The sequence below is a fragment of the Zeus faber genome (genome assembly GCF_960531495.2).
Source record: "Zeus faber genome assembly, chromosome: 1".
In the NCBI taxonomy this organism is placed as follows: domain Eukaryota; kingdom Metazoa; phylum Chordata; class Actinopteri; order Zeiformes; family Zeidae; genus Zeus; species Zeus faber.
Genome location: NC_137193.1, coordinates 52,799,467 through 52,823,432, shown reverse-complemented (window position 1 = coordinate 52,823,432; position 23,966 = coordinate 52,799,467). Strand labels below are relative to the sequence as shown.

The window sequence follows — 23,966 nt, the reverse complement described above, 5'->3', positions numbered from 1 at the left end:
TAGACGGGCTGGGCAGAACATCGTACACGGATTGAACGAGGAACTTGATGAGGAAGCTCATGGGGATGGTAGCTCAGGCGGTAGAGCTGGTGGTCTAGTGATCTAAAGGTTGCTGGTTCGATCCCAGGCTCCTCCTGCTAGCATGCTGTAGTGTCCTTGAGCAAGACACTTAACCCCTAATTGCTCCTGATGGCTGCGTCCGTCGGTGTTTGAACAATTGTAAGTCGCTTTGGATAAAAGCGTCTGCTAAATGACTAAATGTAAATGTAATGTAAAAGGAAGGGTTCAGCCTTCCACATCCTCATTGAATTGGCACCACTCGTTCTTGCTGCTGGCTGGGGGCCACTTAACTTGTGGGTGTTGTTGTGCTGTGGGTGGTACAAGAGCTTCTGGAACTCGGAGGTTCTGGGCACTGTCGGGTGACTCCTGGCCTGTCTTCTCCTGCGTCTCATCAAGGTTGCTCCTTGTGCGTTGCTCCAGCTGCTCGCCTACCAAACACTGCATCTTGGCCTGGTGGATTTTCAGGTCCGCAAGTTTTTGCAGCTCTTGCCACATATGCATAGCACTCTCGTTGTGGTTGTTTCAGCTGCATGGGTTGTTGCCTGGTTGTCTGTCCGTTTGGGGTGCTCATTTCCCCCCCCCTCGGGCTCCCCTGTGGGTGTGTTTTCTTGGGACTTTTCGTAGCTTAATTGGGTTCTTCCTCACAGAAGATGCAAGTTGGGTTGCTGGCTCTTCCTGCCCCGGTTGCCGTCTTTCCGGACTGTCAGCTGTCTTTCCAGCAGTCGCCACTCTTTGTGATAGTCAACCAGCCTTTTTCCTGGAAGTCACTGGCCGAGCCAGGTTGACATGATAGCAAAATACATCCCATCATGCACTTGGACACATCCTCAGTGATAGTACCTGGGATCATAAGGTGTCTCGGGTTTTTCAACTTCAGACACCCTCACCCTGGCACCCGACCGGGAGTGATCAATTCCCAGCCTGTGTCCAAGAAGCATTCATCCACGGCTTGTCCCTTCTGATTCACAGCTATTTAGAGGCTTTCTCCGCTGCCTCTGAAGCTCTACCGATGGCCTTTCTTTTGCACACACCAGTGATGCCCAGGAGGCTATAGGCTTTGCACAAGGACTTGCTCGCAAAGCCCCTGCCTCCCACCTCAATGGGCAAACACTTTGCACGCCACCCCTTTCTGCAGCACCTTTCCACCAGCTCTGCATATTTCTCCCTCTTCCTTTCGTTGGCCTCTTCCATTTGCTCCTCCCAAGGCACTGTGAGCTCCAACATGACCACTTGTTGTGATATATATTTTCCTCCCAAAATCTTCTTTCATTCACTTTTTCTCATTCTAATTGTAACTCTTTTTGCCTCCTGCCTTGTTTTCTCTCTTTCAGTCAAACTCTCAAAACACTGATCGAACATCAAAATGAACACATTAAGTGGCATTATAATGTTTTTGTCACTCTGACCTGATAAAAGTGGAAGCAGGAATGGAATTCTGTTTTAAAAGCCGCGACTGTCATGGAAAATATTGATTGCACACCCAGGAAGTCTTCCACAGCTGCTGTGAGAAATTAAGACAGGATTCAAAATGAGAAGAAAAGAAACCGTCTTTATTTGTCACACAGCACACCACACTACAACCCATGCTTATACACACACACACATGCACATGCTTTGATGGTGGCCGGTGAAATGGATCCTCTGCGTTTAACCCATCCTGGCTTGTCCTTCCTCCGGGGCCACAGCCAGGAGCAGTGGGCAGCATACGTGGACGCGCCCGGGGACCTGGTGATAAGTGTCCATCGCTGGTCAGACGATGATGTGTGCATGTTTTTGGTGGGGGTCCTTACTGACGTGAGGTGGAGGAAACCCCATGTGAGCACGGGGAGAACATGCAAACTCCACACAGAAAGGCTCCTATTTGGGAGATAACCCACCGGAGCACGGTGCCAACAGCACAGAGTGAAACTAAAGCTGTCATGTCTTTTTATGTAGGACACACCTCAGGTATGCTAAAACAGTAATGGAAAACTAAATGCAAGGTCACAGAAGAGGCCTCAGATTGCATATGATTGGTTGTAGTGTTTTAATAAACTAAATCAGAATTCCTTTTTGTGTTCACAGAGAAAATCTGATTGGTCCACTTAACCAAGACTAGGGCTGTCAGCATTGGCCAACAATCACGTTTGAATATTCCTTCTGAAAAAATACATATGTTTGATATATTCAAATATCTATTACAATTTTAAAATGTTACAATTTGACCAAATTTCAGCGTGTGTTATTGTGTGTTAGGCTTGGGCGATCTTGCAAAAACTTAAATCGTCCAATCGCGGCTCTTTCCCCTCTGGGGTGCAGAGACCCAGACCGGGAAGTGGGACAGCGCTTTCGCCGGGATAATTACGCGGTGGTCCTTTTATTTTGCTCCCTCGCTCTTTGTCCTTTGTTGTGATATTTTAGAAATCGGCCCCTAAAAAATGGAAAAGAAAAAAAATGCTTTATTAAGCAATTGTTTGAACCGAGCCCCCACTGCCCCCCAGTGAGACTTCGGTGCTACATCCCGGGCTGTGATGCGCTGTGGGGTGTGTGCTGCTTCCAGAACCTGGAACACCTATAGAGTCCGGACAGAGCCTCTTCTAGAACACTGCGTCCTTTTTTTTTTTTTTTTTTTTTTTTAAACCTTTTTTAAATAAAATGAGCATAAAGCTGTCCCTGCACCTGCTGAGCTAGCAGATAAAAATAAATTGTGCTAGGAGTGACGCACAGACAAAGCTGATTGACTTGTGTGCACAAAGAGGATGTATGTGGACGTATGCGGTCAACATTTTTTATAAAAAAAGAATACATTTCTGCTGAAAAACTGCATTTTTTCTTTTGGAATGTTAATATTGAGATTCAAACAATTTTTTTTCTTTTTACAATTCGAATAGCATTCAAATATCGAACCATCGTTTGACAGCCCTAACCAAGACAGAAAATGAGATTGTGTCGACCTTATCTAATCCAATACATTAAAAAGGCTGCGAAAATAAAAAACAAAGTTCCAGGTGACCTTTGAAGTTGCTCCTCAGTATAGTTTCAGGTCCTGCCCTTGAAATAAATTAAAAACAGACAAGTCAATTAATTGTTTTTTTTTTTTATTGGTGTTTGAATGTGAATGATATTTTCAGAGCATCTATTAATATTAGAATAATAAGCTAATAGTCGTAGAACTGAGATGACTTCCTGTGAAGCGGGGAAAGCACTGTGCTGGACCATGTAGTTTTCTTACTTTTCATTCAACAACATGCTCATTACCAAAGTGAGCTTGGGAAATGTTTGGTGCAATTGGGAAGGAAAATGTATTATCTGATTGAAAATTGTCTGACTCATAGCAGTTGACAGTTGAGATGGTGGTGGACTTAAGGAGAAGGCCAGCCCTGCCTCCCCCCTCATCCAGTCACACTGTGGATTCCTTCCATTTCCTGGGTACCGCAATTGCTCCTTCATCAAGATGGCCCAGCAGAGGATGTACTTCCTGTGGCAGCTGAAGAATTCAACCTGCCACAGACAATGATGGTGCACTTTTACTCCCCACTGACTCTATCTCTCACACGCGTGCACACACACACATACATGTAGACCCCACACTAACTCTCTCTCACAATAGTAATAATGATAACTATTGTTATTGCTGTGATTCATTTTTATTTTTAATTGACATTTCTCGGACTAAAAGTATGTGGACAACGATCACAGTACGCACAGACATGGTTGAGTTCTTGTTAGAACCGGGAGGTTTTTAGGCGTTTTGCAGTTCGTGTTTGATCAATATCAATGCACATTTGAAGCAGAAATGAATGGAAATACTGTCGTCATTTTACTGGAAGTGGAAGAACTTTGAGGGGATTTGTTTAGTGTCATTCACATTCGGAAGGGTTGCGCTGATTAAACCGCATAGTGGTTGCTTCGCGGGACCAGCAACCAGGAGACGTCAGACTGGGGGAACCGAGCAGCGTTCAGTGTAATCTCGGAAAATGGTACTGTGATTCCGAGAACCCAGAAAACTGTAATACGTACCTAACAAGACTAAACTGGACCCCGTGTATTGCTGCCTACAGCTATATTTCATATTATAATTGAGATTTTTAAGCTATACATAAAACAATGATTTATCCTGTGCATAGTATCACATTTGTATATTTGTTTTTTATTTTTCCCTGTTTTATTATTTTTATTCTCCTTTTTACCGGACTGTTAAGCTTTTTAGTTTTTAATGCTTATGGTCTGTGCTGAAGTGCACCAAACCTCACCAAAATAAATCCTTTATGTAAGGCACATGTAAATGTACCTGGCAAAAATAACCAATTCTGAGGTTAATTAATTTAAGAGTCTTCTAAATTAACAATGGCAAATAATTTCCACAGATAAGACATGATGAAATCCATGTGACATGAAAAGGCCATAGACCTCCAAGGAATGATGTAATAACCGGCATTAGAACAGATTTCGGCACAAAGGAAAAGTGAAAAATACAAAATAAATAATGGAGCACAAAAGGAAATCAATATAAATGTCCTTTGGTGCCTGTACAATCACCGACAAGTCATGTTTGAAGGATATTTTAAGTAAGTGGTCTCAATGCTGGCTCTCAAATTGTGTGCATGAGCTGGTGTATTAGGGCTAGGCCTTAATGAAGTTCACCAACTGTTGGCTGTCAAAATAAATGTGATGAGAATGAATCCGGACGGAGGAGTGTGTTCACATGCTGGTTATATAATCATACTTGTCCATGCTTTATTGAGAAATACTCCCCAGTCCACGTGCCTAATTCCACATTTGCAGGAGAAGCTTCGTGAAATTGCAAACGCTCGTGGGCAATTTCAAATATGTGATTGGCAAGCGTACCTCATACAGCTTATGTTCACGCAGTGGGCCGCACCTGGAGCCCTAATACTTTGTAGTTTGACTTGTGTTTGGTGACAGCTGTCCTTGTAGCTGCAGTGTTTGCAAGATGTAAAATAAAATGCTTGCTGGGAAAGTTTGACTACGACTGCCACACACGTCTGACATCTGCCTCTGCAATTAACTAGCAATCACTCTGTGGTCCTATTCCACTTTTAGGAATAATTTTCATTTAGAAGAAATAAGCTTAATGCAGCATATGAGCTCATGTGTGTCTGCAGTGCATTATGCAGATCCAAGACATGAACGTAGGCAGGGAGTGGCATTTGTGTTCGTCACAGTCGTTTCCTCACATTATGCAAAACAACCTCAGCGCCTCTGTTACACGTCCATGAATCATCCAAACAATACACACACCTACAGCACACCGCAGACACAGAACCAACAGACCGACAGTGTGATCAGCGGCTATCTATCTATCTATCTATCTATCTATCTATCTATGAATGACAGAGTTAGTCTGCAAATGGAGTTCCCCTCTTTGGAGAACTATTAATCATGTTTGGGTCTATATACAGTGGGCGAAATAATTATTTGATCCCTCACTGATTTTGTAAGTTTGCCCACTGACAAAGAAATGAACGGTCTATAGCAACTCGAAGCTTCAGCTCCCTCCACAGATTTTCTATAGGATTAAGGTCCGGAGACCGGCCAGGCCACTCCATGACCTTAATGTGCTTCTTCTTGAGCCACTCCTTTGTTGCCATGGCTGTATGTTTTAGGTCATTGTCGTGCTGGAAGACCCATCCATGACACAATTTTAGTCCTGGCTGAGAGAAGGTGGTTGTTACCCAGGATTTCACGGTACATGGCCCCATCCATCTTTCCCTCAATGCGGTGAAGTCGACCTGTCCCCTCAGCAGAGAAACACCCCCAAAGCGTAATGCTTCCACCTCCATGATTGATGTTGGGATGGTGTTGTTGGGGTCTTAGTCAGAATTCCTCTTCCTTCAAACACGGCGAGTCGCATTGATACCAAAGAGCTCGATTTTGGTCTCATCTGACCACATCACCTTCTCCCAAGCATTCTCTGAATCATTCAGGTGTTCATTGGCAAACTTCAGACGGGCCTGTACATGTCCCTTCTTGATCAGGGGGACCTTATGGGCGCTGCAGGGTTTTAATCCATTACGGCGGTGTGTGTTACCGTGGCGGCGGCGTGTGGCACAGAACCTGGGCCGCGGGCGACCCTAGGGGCACGCCGACCCCGTGGCCGAGACCTGAACCCGCAGCCCACACCCCCCGCCCCCAACCCGAGCCCCAAACCCGCAACCACGCCCCATACCAACACACGGACGCCAGCTGCAGGACCCCCCAAGACCACAGGCCTACGCACCACGGACATCCCCAGAGCCTCCCGGGCACCCACCCAACCGCAGAGCCCTGGCAGACCAGGAAGATCCCCATATGCCCCGAAACACCACAGCATTGCCCCGACTTAGGAAGAGTCAAGTATTAAATGATGGAGTTATGTCAGTGATAAAAGTAGCCCATATTTCATTAAATGAATCAACATTGTTTTTAGATATTGCCAATAGTTTTTCACATTACGATGTATTCTATTAATAACTGTAACCATTGGGATTTGGTGTGATTATCTTTTTCTAATTGAGTTATTTTTTTCTTGGCAATTGTTACGGCAATCAAAATTGGTTGGTGGTGTTTAAGTGGTGGGTCGACCGTAGAGGGGTCACCGAGAAGACATGTTGTCAGGGAGACTGGAATGCTGCGACCCAGGAGGGTTGATTGCTTCTTGGTGATGTTGGTCCAGAATGCTAGGATAGGTGCGCAGAGCCAGAAGGCATAAAAGTAGTCATCTCTGGTATAAAGGGAACAGTGAGAGCAAATGTCTTCATCCACAAAACCAATTTTGAACATTTTGTGTTCTGTGATATGTGTGCATCTATGCAGAGTCTTATATTGGATGAGTTGCATTTTGAAGTTGCGGGTCATAGAAAAGGTGTTGTTGCAACTAAGCTTCCACAGGTGGGAACAGCAAGGTCTCTTTCCCATTCCATTGTAGGAAAAGATAACATGTCATCTGTTTTTAATAAGTTTGTATGTTCTGGAAAAGGGATTTTTAAAATGACCGTTATGAGTGAGATGTTCTAACATTGGAGGAGGTTGTTCATCAATTCGATTTTAACTTTTAGAGACTGCTGTAATTGAAGGAAGCCGTGGCCACCTATATTATTCCTTTGGATTAAGGTTGGGAAGGAAATAAGCAAATTGTTTTCAAAAATGTTTTCCAGATGACTAATTCCTTGTCTTTTCCAAGACCTAAAGATTATTAGTCTGTTAATCTGTCTCATCAGCTGTTAAAGGAAAAGGTTTCTTTTTTCCAACCTTGCATTCAAATATTTTAAATTGATCCGGGACTAAGAGACTGGCTTCAGCCGACTGCCTTGTTTTGGAGCAATCAGGCTCACCAAAAATCATGGTCACGATTGCCCCATTGTACTATGTATTACCGCTTTGTGCAGAGATTCTTACTCTCCACCATCTGAGCGGGAAACGTGACAACATGAGCCTGGGGAATCAGGATGATTTGGAGGAGACGTGGCAGTAGACTGATTAGTTTTAGTAGTGAGTGCTCATCTGGGGCCAGCGGTGTCGAAGCAATCATTACATTACGACGCTGCTGCCCGGGGACGAGACACGCTCAGGGCGAATGGCATCCTCCTACCTCTCCATGTCCACGCGTGAGGTTGTCACAGTGATAATCGCTATAACTGGTTTCACTGTGTGTTTGTTTAGAAATGGGCGCTAAACCGTATAAAGAAACAAGAATTGTGCCGACAAAAGTCTGAGAGCCTCTCACAAGGTCAAAATAACTCACAACTTGACTTATCACCTCAATATCTGTCTGTGAAAGAATTTACAGCTTTCCACTATTACCCTGTGTTTGCCTCATTGCATATTAGCTGCAGAATGTGGCAGCTGACCAACATCTGGTGTCAGAGTTTGGCTCAGTGTCAAGCACTTTGTGCTGAAGAGTTTGAACTCATCACCCCTGTAGGAGCTCAGACGAGAAGCTTGTTCTGAGATTTCGCCCATAGATGGTGCTGTGTAACTGCCGCCTAACACCCTTGAAGATGTTTTCTTCCCTTCTCTAGCTTCTCTGTCTGCCATCTTGTTAGAGAATTCTCATTGTGTGGTCGGTGAGTTTAACCTGTTCGCTACAGGAAAACAGAGTATTAATGATAGAGTGAAGATGGAATGTGATCTGGTCTTTACAATACAGTATAGCATCATATTTTTAGAACCGTGTCTCTAGATATTAGTTCTGACAGTCATTGAAAACCCCAAGGCAATGTGTTTTAAAAGCTATGTAACATACAAAAAAGCTATTGTCCTATGTAGAACATCATTTAAAGAATTTATCATCTGCATTTTTCTCCGTCTCAACCTATCCATTTAATTGTATGTCTCTCCCCACCACCGTTTGTCTTTCTGAGTTTATATCTTCTCTCTTCATTGATCTTTCTTCCCCTCTCCCTCCTCCTACATTCTGATATTACGAGAGCAGCTGGCATTGACTGGTAATAAGATTGTAATAAGGAGTGGAAAAATATAAAGATAGGGTACTCCCATGCTTGTCAATTTTGTTGGACTATATTTAGCATTTAGTTTAATTTATCGTGCAATTTATCCAATAGCTCCAATATAAAAAATATTTATGAATGATTAATGCAAATGCATGTCTGACGTGACAGAAAACCAACTTGATTTCATGAATTTGTTCAGGTTAAGGGAAACACATCTCAAACTAATAAGCATACCCCCCCCCCCCCCCCGCAAAAAAAAAATATATATATATATTCATTGAAGCAGCAGCTGGAGTTGTTTACAAAACCAATACCAATAAAATGTGGTCAGAACCCACCCAATCCCATCTGTGCATCTCGGTGGTACAACTCTGACCCCTGATCAAAATAAAGGTGTGTGTGTGTGTGTGTGTGTGTGTGTGTGCGTGTGTGCGTGTGTGCGTGTGTGCGTGTGTGCGTGCGTGCGTGCGTGCGTGCGTGCGTGCGTGCGATGAAACTATGTTTTTTACTCAGTCATGTCCTCAAAAGTTATACAATATAAGATTATATATATTTTATAATAACAGGTGGATGTGAAATTACCTAGTGGGTTTTGCCCCTGCCTGCTTGTTCCTTCGTTGTTGTATTCTTACTTTTGTCATCCATTTTCCATAAATCTTAAGCAAAAGCTTAAATTCTCCGTTTGTTGACATGACCTAAAAACGACAATAACAAACCCTGGCAATAGTGTAGGTTGTCTTATAATCCTAGATCTTTGGAACAATCTTACAACTGGTTATGGGGGACAGAGATTTGTTGCTTGTAATGGATAGGTTTACCGTGGCAAGTAACAATGTCTCAAGTGGTGCTTCTTTTCAGTCGTCCTCCTTCCAGGATCAGAGTTGTCAAGTCGACAAGTCTCAACATCGGAACTCCCTTCTATAGAATGAATTCCTGTTTTATTTCTCTCCTTTTCTCTCTCTGCTTCTCTGAAGGTATGCCGTCCCACCTGAACATGGAAAGAGGCTGGAGAGGCTGGCGCAAGGTGAGATCTCTGACACACGCAGAAACCCATATCTAGAGTCTCTTAGTCATTTGCTCTATGACCTTTTGTTCCCTCCTGCCCATAGACTTTACCTTCACCCTCCTCTCCTCCTATTTTCTCTCATATACCCCTTTTCCAATGCGCCAAAAACATGGTAACATCCGCTATAACATCCGGCATTTTTCATTAGTGGGAAAGGTAACACCCGGCTTTCAGTCCTGGGTGAAATGACCCTGCAATAGACATGTTTTTTTTATCGGCTCCAGCTCCGATTGGCTCCGACGTAAACATGACACCCGAGTTGACATGCTAATTTTGGCCCCTTTACCGGCGCGTTGCGGCGCACGTTGAAGTTTTGGACATTGGCGTGTAAAAGACGAGAATATCTGAAAATCATTCAATCAAGAATCCCAAATCAGAAGTTATTGACTTTTTTCCCATGTGGGGGATCATAAATTATTAATAAAATATAAAATTTGAGTGTGGGGATCGCACTGTGGGGAGGACCCAACACTCGCCACCGGGCTCCCAGCCACTCCAGCACCGCGCCAAGCAGGTCTCCAAACCGGTGGAGGGTCTCCGCTGACTGCCACTGAAGGACCAGTGCGTAGGACCGGTAGATATACAAACGATCCGATTCTTTTGAACGGCCTTTTTGGAGGAACGTAGGGAACAGTGTCTTGTTAGGTGATGAACTGTTTTTTTCCAACTTTTAAGTTTAAGTTGCTGTCTCCTCTACTGTTTCTTCATTATCACACTGGAAAGATGATATGCGTCTTTTCCGGTGTGTTGGTGACGTTAAAGTGACGCGCCAGAAAAAAAACAATATCTTCTGGAAATGGGAAAGTGGCAGTCGCCTATTTTAGCAGGTTTACCCACTAAAATACCCACTAATTTTGTAAAGATTAGTGGGTATTTTACAATTGAATAATTGTAAAGTCGCTTTGGATAAAAGCGTCTGCTAAATGTAATGTAATGTTTATATGTTAACACATATTGTGAGACTATATTATAGCAGCCAATTTGTCATCTTGTTTTCCGCTAATTGTCATTCAACACTCAATTATTATTTACCTCAATGTTCACTGTTGAGCATCTAGAGGTTAAACTGTGCCTTTAATGACACTCACCGTAGCTGACCTGCAGCTTTGTGTGACAGGTCCAAAAAGTATGTTTATAAATGTACATACGATTGCCATAGTCGCATTGGCCTGTAAAATGACAATTAAAATACTGCAAGTACGACACGTATACTGCAAGGGGAAATTACACGACACACAATAGACATATAGACCAAGTATATTCAGAACTAATGACCTTAAGTGGATAATGTAATCCAAACTGGAGTGTGTAGAAGACCAAAACGTAGTCTCTGGTTCAGACGTTTTGTAAGACAAAGCTGTAAAAATGCATTTCAATATACCGATATCTCTCTCATAATCTCTCTAAAGGTTCTAATGTGATCAAGCCTAAATGAAGCAGTTTCGCAGCCGGCATCTAGAACAGCTAAAATCCTACACCGTCGCTATTTGTTCGCTACATATCTTCCCTTCCACTTAACTTTGTTTGCTCCAAGTCGATTTGCTGTGACCCTGGTGTGCGGTATTGTGGGAGCACATGCGATTGTGGGTAGTGAAAATATAATTAAAGGTTTTCTAAACTGAGTGCTGTGTTTGCACCAGCAAACAGGACCTTGCACACCTTGACCGCCTGGCGGAGGGGGTGAGCTCTTAACCAATAACCTCACGACCCATAATTATACCTCCTGTTTCTGTGGAGAGAGACTCTCACTCTGCAACCGCACACAACCTCCAAGAGAAGGGAAAAAAATCCTCCGAGCTCAATGTCTTGAGCAAAAACTGAGCAAATAGCTTTGGACTGATGGTTTGTTACTGTTATGATAAGAGTAACGTTAGTGAAGCAGTAATTGTCGTTACTGTACAATATGTAGTTGAGACATGAAAGCCCAAACTTTCCAGTGTTAAACCTCTACTCCAGTGTTTCCAAATCTTTTTTTTTTTGCCACAACACTTTTTACAATTAAATATTCCCACGCTACACCACTGTCCTATTAACCTCTAAAAACATCACAACATCAACATCACATTATAATGACCTACTGATAGTTAGTGATGCAAGTGAACAACTCTTAAGTGAAAACTGAGCGACTCTTTACCGAAGAGTCAAACCTTTTATCGCTACAAATGGTTCTCATGTTCAGGGTGAAACTTCATCTTGTTCTACTGAATTCAGAGGTGCTATTCTGTCTGGAGCTGATGAATTAGTGCAGCCTTGCAATTTTGATCTTGCAACACAAGAGCTAGTTTCCATTATTTACTTTTGCATATAATTTTGCACCTGGTAAGCTCTCATGGCAGAGTGGTTTGAAAAACACTGCTCTACCACATCCCAATAACAATATAGGGACAAAGCATTAGCACCCCCACCACAATTGTAATCTTCATAAATTATTAGACGATATGTTTCTTATTGATCTAACATTTCATATATAAATGATCTCAATAAATAGTTGTTGCACTACTATTTTAACATTTCCTGGTTGCCGTGCTTCCCCAGATAACACATTATCGTCTGTCGCTCTCTTCCAGGCTTCTTTCCCGGCAGCTCGCAGGGTTGCGATGCCTTTCTGCGGCACAAGATGACCCTGATCTCTCCATCTATCCTGAAGAAGTACAGCATCCCCTTTGACCGGGTGAGTACCGTCGTGGTGTGAGTAATAACTGCAGGGTCTCAGGGTCTCCATCAGCTTCATGCCGCCAAGTGTGGCTGTGAATTACAAGTCTGGTCACTCAAGCACGCACTTAACAATCATCATATTCAAATGATGAATGTATTTGCATTTGAAATGTAATTAAGGTGCTTCACGGTGGAGGAAAGTAATACACAGATAAACGAGGCTAGACACAAACAATAACAAGGCAAAGGATACTTAAGCCTGGTTTATGTTTGCCGCAGACGTGGGGGCGAGAGGGACGTTCCCTGGAAGAATTGCATTGGAAGCAATGGGTGATTAGCGTTTTGCTGTTTTATTTCTGATATGCAGCACAAATCGCATATGAAATTAAAGTCTAGCAATTACTTTTTGATGCAGAGACAAAATAGTATACACAAACAGCTCACTCAGGTTTGGTGATTTTATTGTAAATTAACATGGTAGTTTTTAAGTTCAGTTTACAAATATTGGGTAACGTTTTCATTGGTATTTATGTGCAGTTTCTTTTTTGAGAATCTTGCAATGAGGGAGAATAATTACACATTGTGATGCTATTCCATGGTTCAGTAAATAGTCCTCTGTAATAAAATGCTCTGCTTGGAACTGCTTGGGCCGACAGACCAGCTCCTTTTCGGCGCTTTTGTCGGTTTAAGCGCTCTCTGCGAGAGGTTGCCTGTCATCCGAAAAGGACCCTGCTCGAAAGCATAACCAGCCCTTTAGTCTCTTGCTATTGGGGTGTTAACGCTGGGTTAATTGACATTTGATTTCCAGATTTGATTAGAACCCTCTTCATGATAAAATGCTCTTCACTTTTCTTTATTGTCTATTCTTCAAAACCTAACTAGTTGGTGCAGTGAGCTCCTCATTGACACATTTTGGATCAGCTCCTCAAATTTTCTCTAAGTAATGCTTGAATAAGGTCACTCCGTTATGTTCTATTGTCCTTTCTTTTTCTATTCACTAATAACGCTCACAATTTCATCCTCTTCTTTCTGTTTTTGGTCTCCTGTGAATAATGGGTATACCGAACAAAAAAAAATAAAGGAAAAACTGGTTTAAAAACAAAAAAAACATAAGAGTTGTTGTCAGATTAGCTGTATGTAAGCACTCCACACAGCCCACCCTCAGTTCTCTTTGGGGCTTCATTACCTGTTGCATAGCTCCGGTACGTTTCTGTTTGGTTCGGGTTTTGGAAGGCAGAATTTGTTAGGAACACGGGACCTAGAAGGGATGTTTGATTTCTCAGGGACCGCCTTTGTCTTTGTCTCCGTCTCCTTGGTATTCTCTACTATTTTTTCTGCCCTAATACCCGTCATCATGTCTGGCTTTATCATGGTTTGATGATTGTAATGCACTAATACAGTTAAAGGTGAGCTCTTGTGAAAAACTCGCTTTTTTAGTGCTTCAACACAGACATTTGGGTCTCTGATGGGCCTGCTAACACACAAACTGTGAAATAAGACAACCCAGTCAGTTTGTTGTAAGCAGTCAGTTGAGAACATGGTGCTGAAATGAGACGCTCAGCTTTGCTGCCTAAAGACTAGACTAAGACTAAAACTGAAGGCATTTCCTGTATAATTTTATTTTAGTTCATTTTGTAAGTAATGGTTGACAGATATGGGTTCTTCAATGGCCGATGCTGATGGCCGATATATAATGCCACAATGCAATCATGTTGTTGGGTTGTTTTTTGTTTTTTTTTGCATCTGATTAAATACAACAATTTAATAATAACAAATGACACACAAAATTGCTGAACTTCAATGAACATTTATTTAATACTAATGTTATTGTCTGCGTGGTCTCTGCAGTGCACTTATTTTGGGAAAAAAAATGTATCAACTAAATAAATGTCCACAGGTTATCAAAAAACTAAACTAAAACTAACTAAAAAAAACCGTACACAAAACATTGTTATTACTTAATTTGTAAATAATAAGCGTTAAAAGTGTGAATGATCATCGAGGTAGCGGAAACTAAAAAAAATTCTGTTTCATACAAGTTACGAAACACACTAAAATAAATATCTAAAATAAAAACACAGGAAAAATGTAATGTATAAACGGTGCAGCTCTGTCTGGAGAGGGGGGGGGGGACTTCACTCAAATTCTCTGAGTGAGGTTAGGTTTTGCCTCAAATGCGAAGTCTATCCAAGCAGCACTCCTGCTGTTTTCTTTCGAATCTGATCGCGAGGCGCTGCACTGTCATTTTTAATGAGCTAACACTATAAACAACCGGCGCGCATGAGACTAGTGAAGACAGCGAGTGAGTGAGAGGAGGCGGGGCTATGTGGGCACTGCAGCGGTGTGTGTGACTTGCTGTGGGAGCGAAAAGAGAGGAAGGAGCTGGTACCGGTAAATTAACAGTGTGGAAAATGAGTATTGAAACCACTTCAAATATTGAGAATCTATGTATAAAAAAATCTATTTGTGCCAACTCTAGTCTGCAGACATTTTTTGTTTATCGGCCTTGTGTGCATAGGCATCAGCCGATGCCTATTATCTCAAAACGCACAAATATTGGCCAGCGAACAAGTCCACTAGTTAATCGATTGTTGATGGCGACTTTCTCTCGGACGGATAAAAATTAATATGAAAAAAAATACTAAAATGGGTCGCCAACAACTCTGACTTTGTGGAAATCTGATGTTTTCACATCACAGATGACAAAGAAAGACATTGAAACGTGAATCAACGCACGTGCAGCCTCCTGGTTCAGACTGTAACAGCAATATTTAAATATCACTAATGCAACAAATGTTTCTATTCTGGGGTGCATGTTTTGCTGTTTGCTGTATTTTTTTATATTAAGTGGTTGCCAGATGGGGCAACCAGATTCTTCAATATGGTTGCCAATTGACTCAATCTGGTTACCGTTACTGTCGAGCCCTGTTGTAAATCGAATTATAAGTGGAGATTCAGCAATGGGATTGCTTATTTCTCTGGTGCACCAGAAACAGATTTTAGTATACTGATATGGTGAAATCAGTGAAAGTTTACAAATAAATAAAACAGAGCCCGGAGTAAAGCTCAAACCCCATTGGCTCACAGCACATTTACAATTAAAGCTACACACACAGAAACAGCCCATTTTCGAACACTATGGTTTAGAGGCATGTTACAATGGCTCAAATGCATAATCTCTGTGGTATTTTCAGAAAACAGCTTCAAATACAGGTTTTGGGACCTCAGAGACCATATATTAACTTGTTGAAAAGCTGCATAATAGGTCTCCTTTAAGAAGTCAAGAAAAACTTTTTCAAGGTTGAGGTGAAGATGGCCAAAAAGCTTAACAGCTGTGATTCAGAGGAATGTGTTGACAATGTCAGAATTTGAAAGTGACAATTTTGTTTTGAAAATTCTGGCACGTTTTAAAGCACTGGTCGGAGGTTATTGGCAGAACTTTTTATTTTGGCAGTAGCAAAGTTGGTCGCAGCAGCTGAGAGCCTAGGCGATAGAATGAAATGGAAGTGTGAATGCATTTCTCCAGATTGCTAAAGAACATTTTTGGGAGGGTGCCGACCGAGTTACTGAGCAGCAACTCTCAGGACTTGGCTCTCCAACAGAACGAAAACAGAGAAAATGTCTTAATTTGCATGCACATTTGCATGTCTTAATTTGCCATATAACGCCCAATGGCTCGCGTCTTATCTCCCTTGCACCGTGTGTGTGGGTGGGGGCGGTGTGGAGAGAGAGAGAGAGCCATCCCCCTTCTGAACAGGCTGTAATTATTTTGGTGGTATTCCCTGTGCTGTGTGACAATAATGGCTTTAATAACCCTAATTTTCTTTGGTGCGGTAATTACTTTTTAAAAATTATTCACAAGCTGTCATCATTGCTTCTGTGACTGTTTCTTATTCATTCTCTCAGTTAGATGTTTTGTGTATACAATAGTCCTTTTTAAAGAGTCAAAACAGTCGCACAGTTTTTTCTTTTTTTCTTTGGTATTTCTTACAGTTTGTGTCCCTATTGACAGGTCACCCAGGGTGAAGGGGAGTTCATGGTGACCTTTCCCTACGGCTACCATGCCGGCTTCAACCACGGCTTCAACTGTGCCGAATCCACCAACTTTGCCACTCTGCGCTGGGTGGACTATGGCAAAATGGCTACCCAGGTGAGACTGGCTTTGTGATCAAAACCCCGTCAGATGAAATATACATATTTTCGAAGGGAAAAAACCCACACAGTAGGCAGCCGCGGCAAGCACAGGATGGAGGAATTCAAATTGGCTGCACTGTGAACAAGACCCGACCACAGTGTGATAGTGTCACACACACGCAATCTCTCTGCATGACTGGATCTAAGATTTATATGGTGCCAGTTTGACAAACCAACCCAACAATACCGCTGCGTCTCGGGGTCAAGCATCTCATTGCGCATCACTCTTTTCTTAGTCTCAGTCTCAGTGTCATTCCCGCAGTCTCAGTATTCAGTACACTAGCGTTCGCAATGGCCACGCCCCCCTTACCGTGAAATAACATGGGTCCTCCCTTATCCACCAATTCACTTAACGACATGGTCCTAGGAACAGAACTCAGTCGTTAAGTGGGGGGTGGGGGTGGTAAAGTCAAACTTTATCTATAAAATGCGTTTCATACTGGAGCAACACAATGCGCTTTACAGAGAAATACAACCAAAGAAATAAATAAAATGTCTGTGCAACCATAAGAACAGTTAGTGCAGAATAGACAAATCTCACAGCATACAGAACACACACATAAATCTCACAGCACACAGAAGCACACACACACACACACACACACACACACACACACACACACACACACACACACACACACACACACACACACACACACACGCACACACAGAACTGTCATAGTGACCAGCAATGTTTTAAACCTGCTTTTATGAAATAGGCCATTACAGTAATCTAATCTACTCATTATGAATGCATGGATTAATTTTTCAGTCTGCTTTTGACAGGAAGCCTCTTAATTTTGAAATATTTTTTGGATTGTAGAAAGCTGATTTTGTGACGTGATTAATATGGCTCTTGAAATTTAGATCGTTGTCGATGATTACACCCAGATTTCTGGCTTAACTTTTGTTCTCCAGAGGCAGAGAACTGAGATGTGCTGCAATTTTCTGTCTTTGAGCTTTTGCACAAAAGATGAGATATTTCTGTTTTATCTTTGTTCAGTTGTAAAAAAAGTTCTGTGACATCCATACATAAATGTCATTTATACACTGAGTGAGGCAGTGTATGGGGAGTAGGTCATCAGGAGCTAGGGATATGTACAGTTGTGAATCATCTGCGTAATCATGGTAATTTATTTTGTTTTTATTTATATGTGCATGAGCATATAGAGATTAAACAAAGAGATTGCTCTTCTTCAGGAGTGGTTTAATGACAGTTGTTTCAAATGCTGCAGGAAATTATTGGTTTTAAGGGAGCGGTTTATAATTTATAATACTCCATGTACTAGGCAGTTAAAATAGTTTTAAAAAATGTGGTGGGGAGAGAGTCCAAGCAGCAGGTGGAGGACCTGAGCTGACCAACCGTATCGTTTTTTTATGTCTAAAGGGACAAAATGAGAGATGGCAGCAGTCATATTGCTGGAGAACTGGAGGGTAGGTTCATTTCTGGCAGTTGAGGCACTATACTGATAGCCATAATTTTGTGATTTAAAAATGTAGTGAATTCTTCACATTTTTCAGTGGAGAGCATCTCTGACGGCGTTGTAGATGGTGGATTAAAAAGTCTATCAACAGTGGAGAAGAGCACTTTACTATTGATATTTTCATTAATGATTATAGAGATGAAAGACTGTCTGGCCTGCTTAATTTCTTTGTTGCACTGATTGAGTGTATCCTTGTAAATTTCATGGTGAACCTGAGGTTTTGTCTTTCTCCACTCCTGTGCTGCCTGTGACATGCTCTCTTAAGCTGCCTTAACAACTGCTCCATTTCTCCAGGGGGCTTTGTTTTTCTATGATTTTTGTTTTAACGGGTACAATGTTATCAATGATATGTTTTATTTTTGAGTTTAAGTTGTTCACAGGATCCTCAGTTGATGATGCCATGAACAGTTGTTTACAGTTCACTTAAAGGTTTCAATGGTATTATTGTTAATGATAGGCTTTTTACATCTTTGGGCACCCCTCTGTTGTACAGGAAAAGCAGACAGATCAAAAAATATGCAACAGTGATCTGAAATAGCAACATCCATGACACAGGGTACAGTGATATTAAGCCCTTTTGATATGACTAAATCCAGAGTATGCCCCTTATTGTGGGTGGGTCCAGAAACATGCTGAGTGAGGTCAAATGCCTCCAATAGGCTAATGAAGTGTTGAGCATCTTGGTCTGTTTAATTGTCAACATGAATATTAAACTGAGTATAATTATGAATATTATCACCTGAGATAATTACACAATCATAATCAGTGGAGACCTTGGACGGAAGCTCAGAGAATTCATGAAGAAAGCCACATTTAGATTTTGGTGGCCGATAGACAGTAATGATTAATATCGGAGCACTGCAGTTTAAAGATAAAACAAGGTGTTCAAAAGACGTGAATTCCCTCAGGGGGATTTCCTTGCAGCTATAACTATCAGAGAAGAGAGCAACTATTCCATCGCCTCGCTTGTCAGCTCTAGTGGTTTGGATGAATTTTCAAATTAGGTGTTGTCTCAATGAGTGCAACTGTGCCCTGTCCATCCAGCCAGGTCTCAGTTAGTAGAGTGAAATTTAGGTTATGTCTACTTATAAGGTCATGCGCTAAAAATTGCTTATTTGGTAGCGACCTGACACATACGTGCGTGCGTGTGTGTGTTATCCGGTAATTGCCGGATAACACACACGCCGGATTGCCGGATTGCCGGATTGCCGAAAATCTGTTAAAGTCCGACATATTTAAATCTTGCGGGTCATAATGTCCGGTGAAAATAATTGCCTCTAAGCACAATAGTGCTAGGTGGATCATTTTGTTAAAAAAAAAAAAAGTCCACAGATCTGATTGTTTCCATGTTCCACAAGTTGCAACGTGAAGCCAAATTGTTTGAATGATCTAAAGCTCAAAACAGAAAGATGATTTATCATTGGGACACATATATCCATATCTACATATATATATATACTGTATATATGGTTGTGTGACCCAAAATTAGATTTTTCCCAGCTTCGTGTTCCTCTGTGGTTTTTTTTTGTCTCAACATATTTTCAAATCCGAATTTGATTTATAAATTATACATAAATGTTAAACCGCTGCGTTAAATATTCCCGTCAGATTACATAGGGAAACAGTTCACTTACCGAGACGCTGAACAGCGCTGAACAATGCCGTTCGATCGTTTCCTGTCTCACAAGTTACACCTTGTTTTCAAAGATCTGATTATTCACTTTCAAGTTACATGGAAAAAAAAAAAAAAAGTCAAACGGCACCAAATGTACCAAAGAACCGCACTGGGACGCCCACACACACACACACACACACACACACACACACACACACACACACACACACACACACACACACACACCGGGGGAAATAAGTATTGAACACGTCAACATTTTTCTCAGTAAATATATTTCTGATGGGTCTATTACATGAAATTTTCACCAGATATCGGTAAGTAATCCACACATACAAAGAAATCAAAGCATATATGTCCATAAATTACGTTATGTGTAATATAGTGGAATGAAACAGGGGAAACGTATTGAACACGCTTGCTGAAATTGATTTGATACTTAGTAGAAAAGCCTTTGTTGATAATGACAGTTTCAAGACGCCTCCTGTATGAAGAAACTAGTCACATGCATTGCCCAGGTGTGATTTTTGCCCATTCTTCCACACAAACTGTCTTCAAATCTTGAAGGTTCCGGGGGCCTCTTCTATGAACTCTGATCTTCAGTTCTTTCCATAGATTTCCAATTGGTTTCAAGTCAGGTGATTGACTGGGCCATTCTAGAAGCTTAATTTTTTTTCTCTGAAACCAATGGAGAGTTTCCTTGGCCGTGTGTTTGGGATCATTGTCTTGAAAAGTCTGAAAAGTCCACCCTCGTTTCATCTTCAGCCTCCTGGGAGATGGCAGCAGATTCTTATCAAGAATGTCTTGGTACATTTCTCCATTCATCCTTCCTTCAATTATGTGAAGTCTGCCAGTACCATATACTGAAAAACAGCCCCACACCATGATGTTTCCACCTCTAAACTTCACTGTTGGTATGGCGTTTTTAGGGTGATGTGCAGTGCCATTTCTCCTCCAAAAATGGTGTGTGCTATGACATCCAAAGAGTTCAATTTTGGTCTCATCTGACCAGACTATTTTATCCCAGTATTTCATTGGCTTGTCCAAATGTTATGCAGCAAACTTTAAACGAGCCTCAACATGCTTTTTCTTCAGCAATGGTGTCTTGCGCGGTGAGCGTGCATAGAGGCCATGGCATTAAAGTGCATTACTTATTGTAAAGAACTGTACCTTCTAATTCCAGGTCTTTCTGAAGCTCTCTGCGAGTGGTCTTTGGTTCTTTGACAACACTTCTAATTATTATTTTAATTCCTCTGTCAGAAGTCTTGTGAGGAGCACCTGGTCGTGGCCGGTTGATGGTGAAATTATGTTCTTTCCATTTCCGGATAATGGCCACAATGCCATTCACGCCATTCGCTCACTGGAACATTCAGAAGTTTAGAAATACGTCTGTAACCAATGCCATCAGTATGTATTGCAACAATAATGTTGCGAAGGTCTTGCGAGAGCTCTTTGGTTTTACCCATCATGAGCTGCTTCTTGTGTGACACCATGGTAATGACAAACCTTATCATAGGCCATAATTTAGGACTAAACCAGCTGATATTTATTTGCACTGATAGGGGGCAGGATTGCTACCTAAATACTGACAGATTTTAGCTGGTTTCTTGGTTTCTCATACCTTTTTGCACCTCCTATTCTTTATGTGTTCAATATTTATTCCCTGTTTCATTCCACTTTATTACACATTACGTAATTTATGGACATATATGTTTTGATTTCTTTGTATGTGTGGATTACTTGGGTTGTTACCGACATCTGGCGACAATTTCATGTCAGTAGCCCCATCAGAAATATATTTTCTGAGAAAAATGTTGACGCGTTCAATACTTATTCCCCCGCTGAATGTGTATATATACACTATCCTGCCACTTTATTAGGTACGCCTGTTAAATTGTTTAACACAAATAGCTAATCAGCCAATCACATGGCATGAACTCATTGCATTTAGGCGTGTAGACATGGTGAGGATGACTTGCTGAAGTTCAAACCAAGCATCAGAATGGGGAATAAAGGGGATTTAAGTGACTTTGAACGTGGCATGGTTGTTGGTGCCACACGGGCTGGTCTGAGTATTTCAGAAACTGCTGACCTACTGGATTTTCACGCACGACCATCTTTAGGGTATACAAAGAAAGTATAGAAAATATGCCTTGTTGATGTCACAGGTCAGAGGAGAATGGGCAGACTGGTACGAGACGATAGAAAGGCAACAGTAACTCAAATAACCGCTCATTACAACCAAGGTATGCCGAATACCATCTCTGAACACACAACACGTCGAACCTCGAAGCTAATGGGCTACAGCAGCAGAAGACCACACCGAGTTCATTGTACTCCAATGGCCTCCACAGTCACCATTTCTCAATCTATTGGGACCTTTGGGATGTGGTGGAATGGGAGATTCGCTTCATGGATGTGCAGCCGACGAATCTGCAGCAGCTGTGTGATGCTATCATGTAAGTATGGACCAAAATCCGTGAGAAAAGTTTCCAACACCTTGTTGAATCCATGCCACAAAGAATTAAGGCAGTTCTGCAGGCAAAAGGGGGTCCAACCCGATACTAGCAAGGTCTACCTAATAAAGTGGGGTGTGTGTGTGTGTGTGTGTGTGTGTGTGTGTGTGTGTGTGTGTGTGTGTGTGTGTGTGTGTGTGTGTGTGTGTGTGTGTGTGTGTGTGTGTGTGTGTGTGTGTAAAATACATATATATACACACACACACTTCGAGAACTGACTGTTTACTTGCTGCCTAATATTCCCTACCCCTGACAGGTGCCATTGCATTATTCTGAAAGATGCTCGGTCCGGGCTCTACAGGTGTTCCGAGCTCTGCCAGCAGCACAAGCGGCGTGCCTGGGCCAGAGCACCGGGTCTCACCGGGGGAAACACGGAGGGTTACAACAATCGCTATAGGCGGGGGTGCACGGAGAAACTGTCCCATTACTCATGGTTTCCTTCCATATGCACTTGTTTTGTTCCATTAGGAGACTTAGAATAAAAACACACTGTTCTGGTGTGCCGAACGCTGGCACGTGCATTGTCTGTATCATTGGAGAGGGAGACAGGTGCACAAAATGTTCCCCTATTGCTCATTCTCTGCGCGGCTCCTCCCCCCGGGATGGCGCACTAGGCGGCCGACTATCTCGCCCATAGAAAGAGCCGGCCCTTGACAGCCCTATTGGTTAGATTGTGTAGTATAAAATAAATATATATATATATATTTTTTGATGGCAGGCTTTGCGATAGGCTTTGCGTTCTGTTAAATTGCGATGTCAGTTTGAATTCGATTAATCGTTCAGCCCTGAAGTGAATAACATTGCTCATCTGGTTACAATCGCAACTGTCAAGGGGTGGGATGTATTAGGCAGCAAGGGAACAGTCAGTTCTTGAAGTTGATGTGTTGGAAGCAGGAATAATGAGCAAATGTAAGGATCTGAGTGACTTTAATATTGGCCAAATTGTGCTAGACAACTGGGTCAGAGCATCTCCAAAATGGCAGGTCTTGTGTGGTGTTCCCAGTACTCAGTGGTTAGTACCTAACAAAAGCGGTCCAAGGAAGTACAACCGGTGAACTGGCGACAGGGTTAAGGGAGCCCAACGGGCTCATTGATGTGTGTGGGGAGCGAAGTCTAGCCCGTCCGGTCCGATTCCACAGAAGTGCTACTGTAGCACAAATTACTGAAAAAGTTAATGGTGGCTATGATAGAATGGTGTCAGAACACACAGCTTTGTGCGTATGGGACTGCGTATGCGCAGGCTGGTCCCATGCTGAGTGCCCATGCTGACAACAGGACACCTTCAGAGGTCTTGTGGAGCCCATACCTCAACTGGTCAGAGCTGTTTTTGCAGCACAAGGGGGAATTACACAGTATTAGTGGTTATTTGTGGTGGTTTTAATGTAACTGATCACTGTATAGGCCTAGAATGCTGCAGCAGCTCCTATAGCGAGTGGTATGGCTATGTGGTCCTACATTGTCTTGGGCATTTGACTTAGAAAGGAAGATAAATGTTTGCCATGCTCATCCGCAATCTTTCTGGAGGATGGTAGAAGAAATGCCAAGCATTTCAATATGTATGTGCGTATTACCAAGTTTAAATGAAATTCATCTAAATAGCATATATACACTATGTTAATTATGGGAATGCTTGTTTGAAATGTTCCAATAGATGGATTGTTAAATAGCAAGGCTTTCCTGCACTCACCAGCTACTCACCAACCAAAATGCCTATGGATGGAAATGTTAGATGGCAATTCCTGATTAGATCCCCGGCATTGTGAGCATACAGCATGTTCTGGAGGCACCTTTTGTTCCGGAGCCTTTATTTTCATGGGGGTAACAATTTAGCTTCATTAGGAGTTGAAGTATACTTCAGGGCTCATTGGTTACGTGCCTTGGGAGACTCTGTTTTCAAGGGTTTTTATGTATTTCCAAACACGTTTG

General features: G+C 42.1%; 1 protein-coding gene across 1 annotated transcript in view; it reads left to right on the top strand.

Annotated features, from left to right (window-relative positions):
• The window catches only part of kdm4b (lysine (K)-specific demethylase 4B), a 90,273-nt gene that overhangs the window by 11,321 nt on the left and 54,986 nt on the right, over positions 1–23,966 (top strand). Inside the window, exons 6-8 of the mRNA XM_079998640.1 lie at positions 9,467–9,516; positions 12,126–12,229; positions 16,226–16,363. Coding sequence (XP_079854766.1) covers positions 9,467–9,516; positions 12,126–12,229; positions 16,226–16,363 — 292 coding nt within the window. The remainder of the gene's footprint in view (positions 1–9,466; positions 9,517–12,125; positions 12,230–16,225; positions 16,364–23,966) is intronic.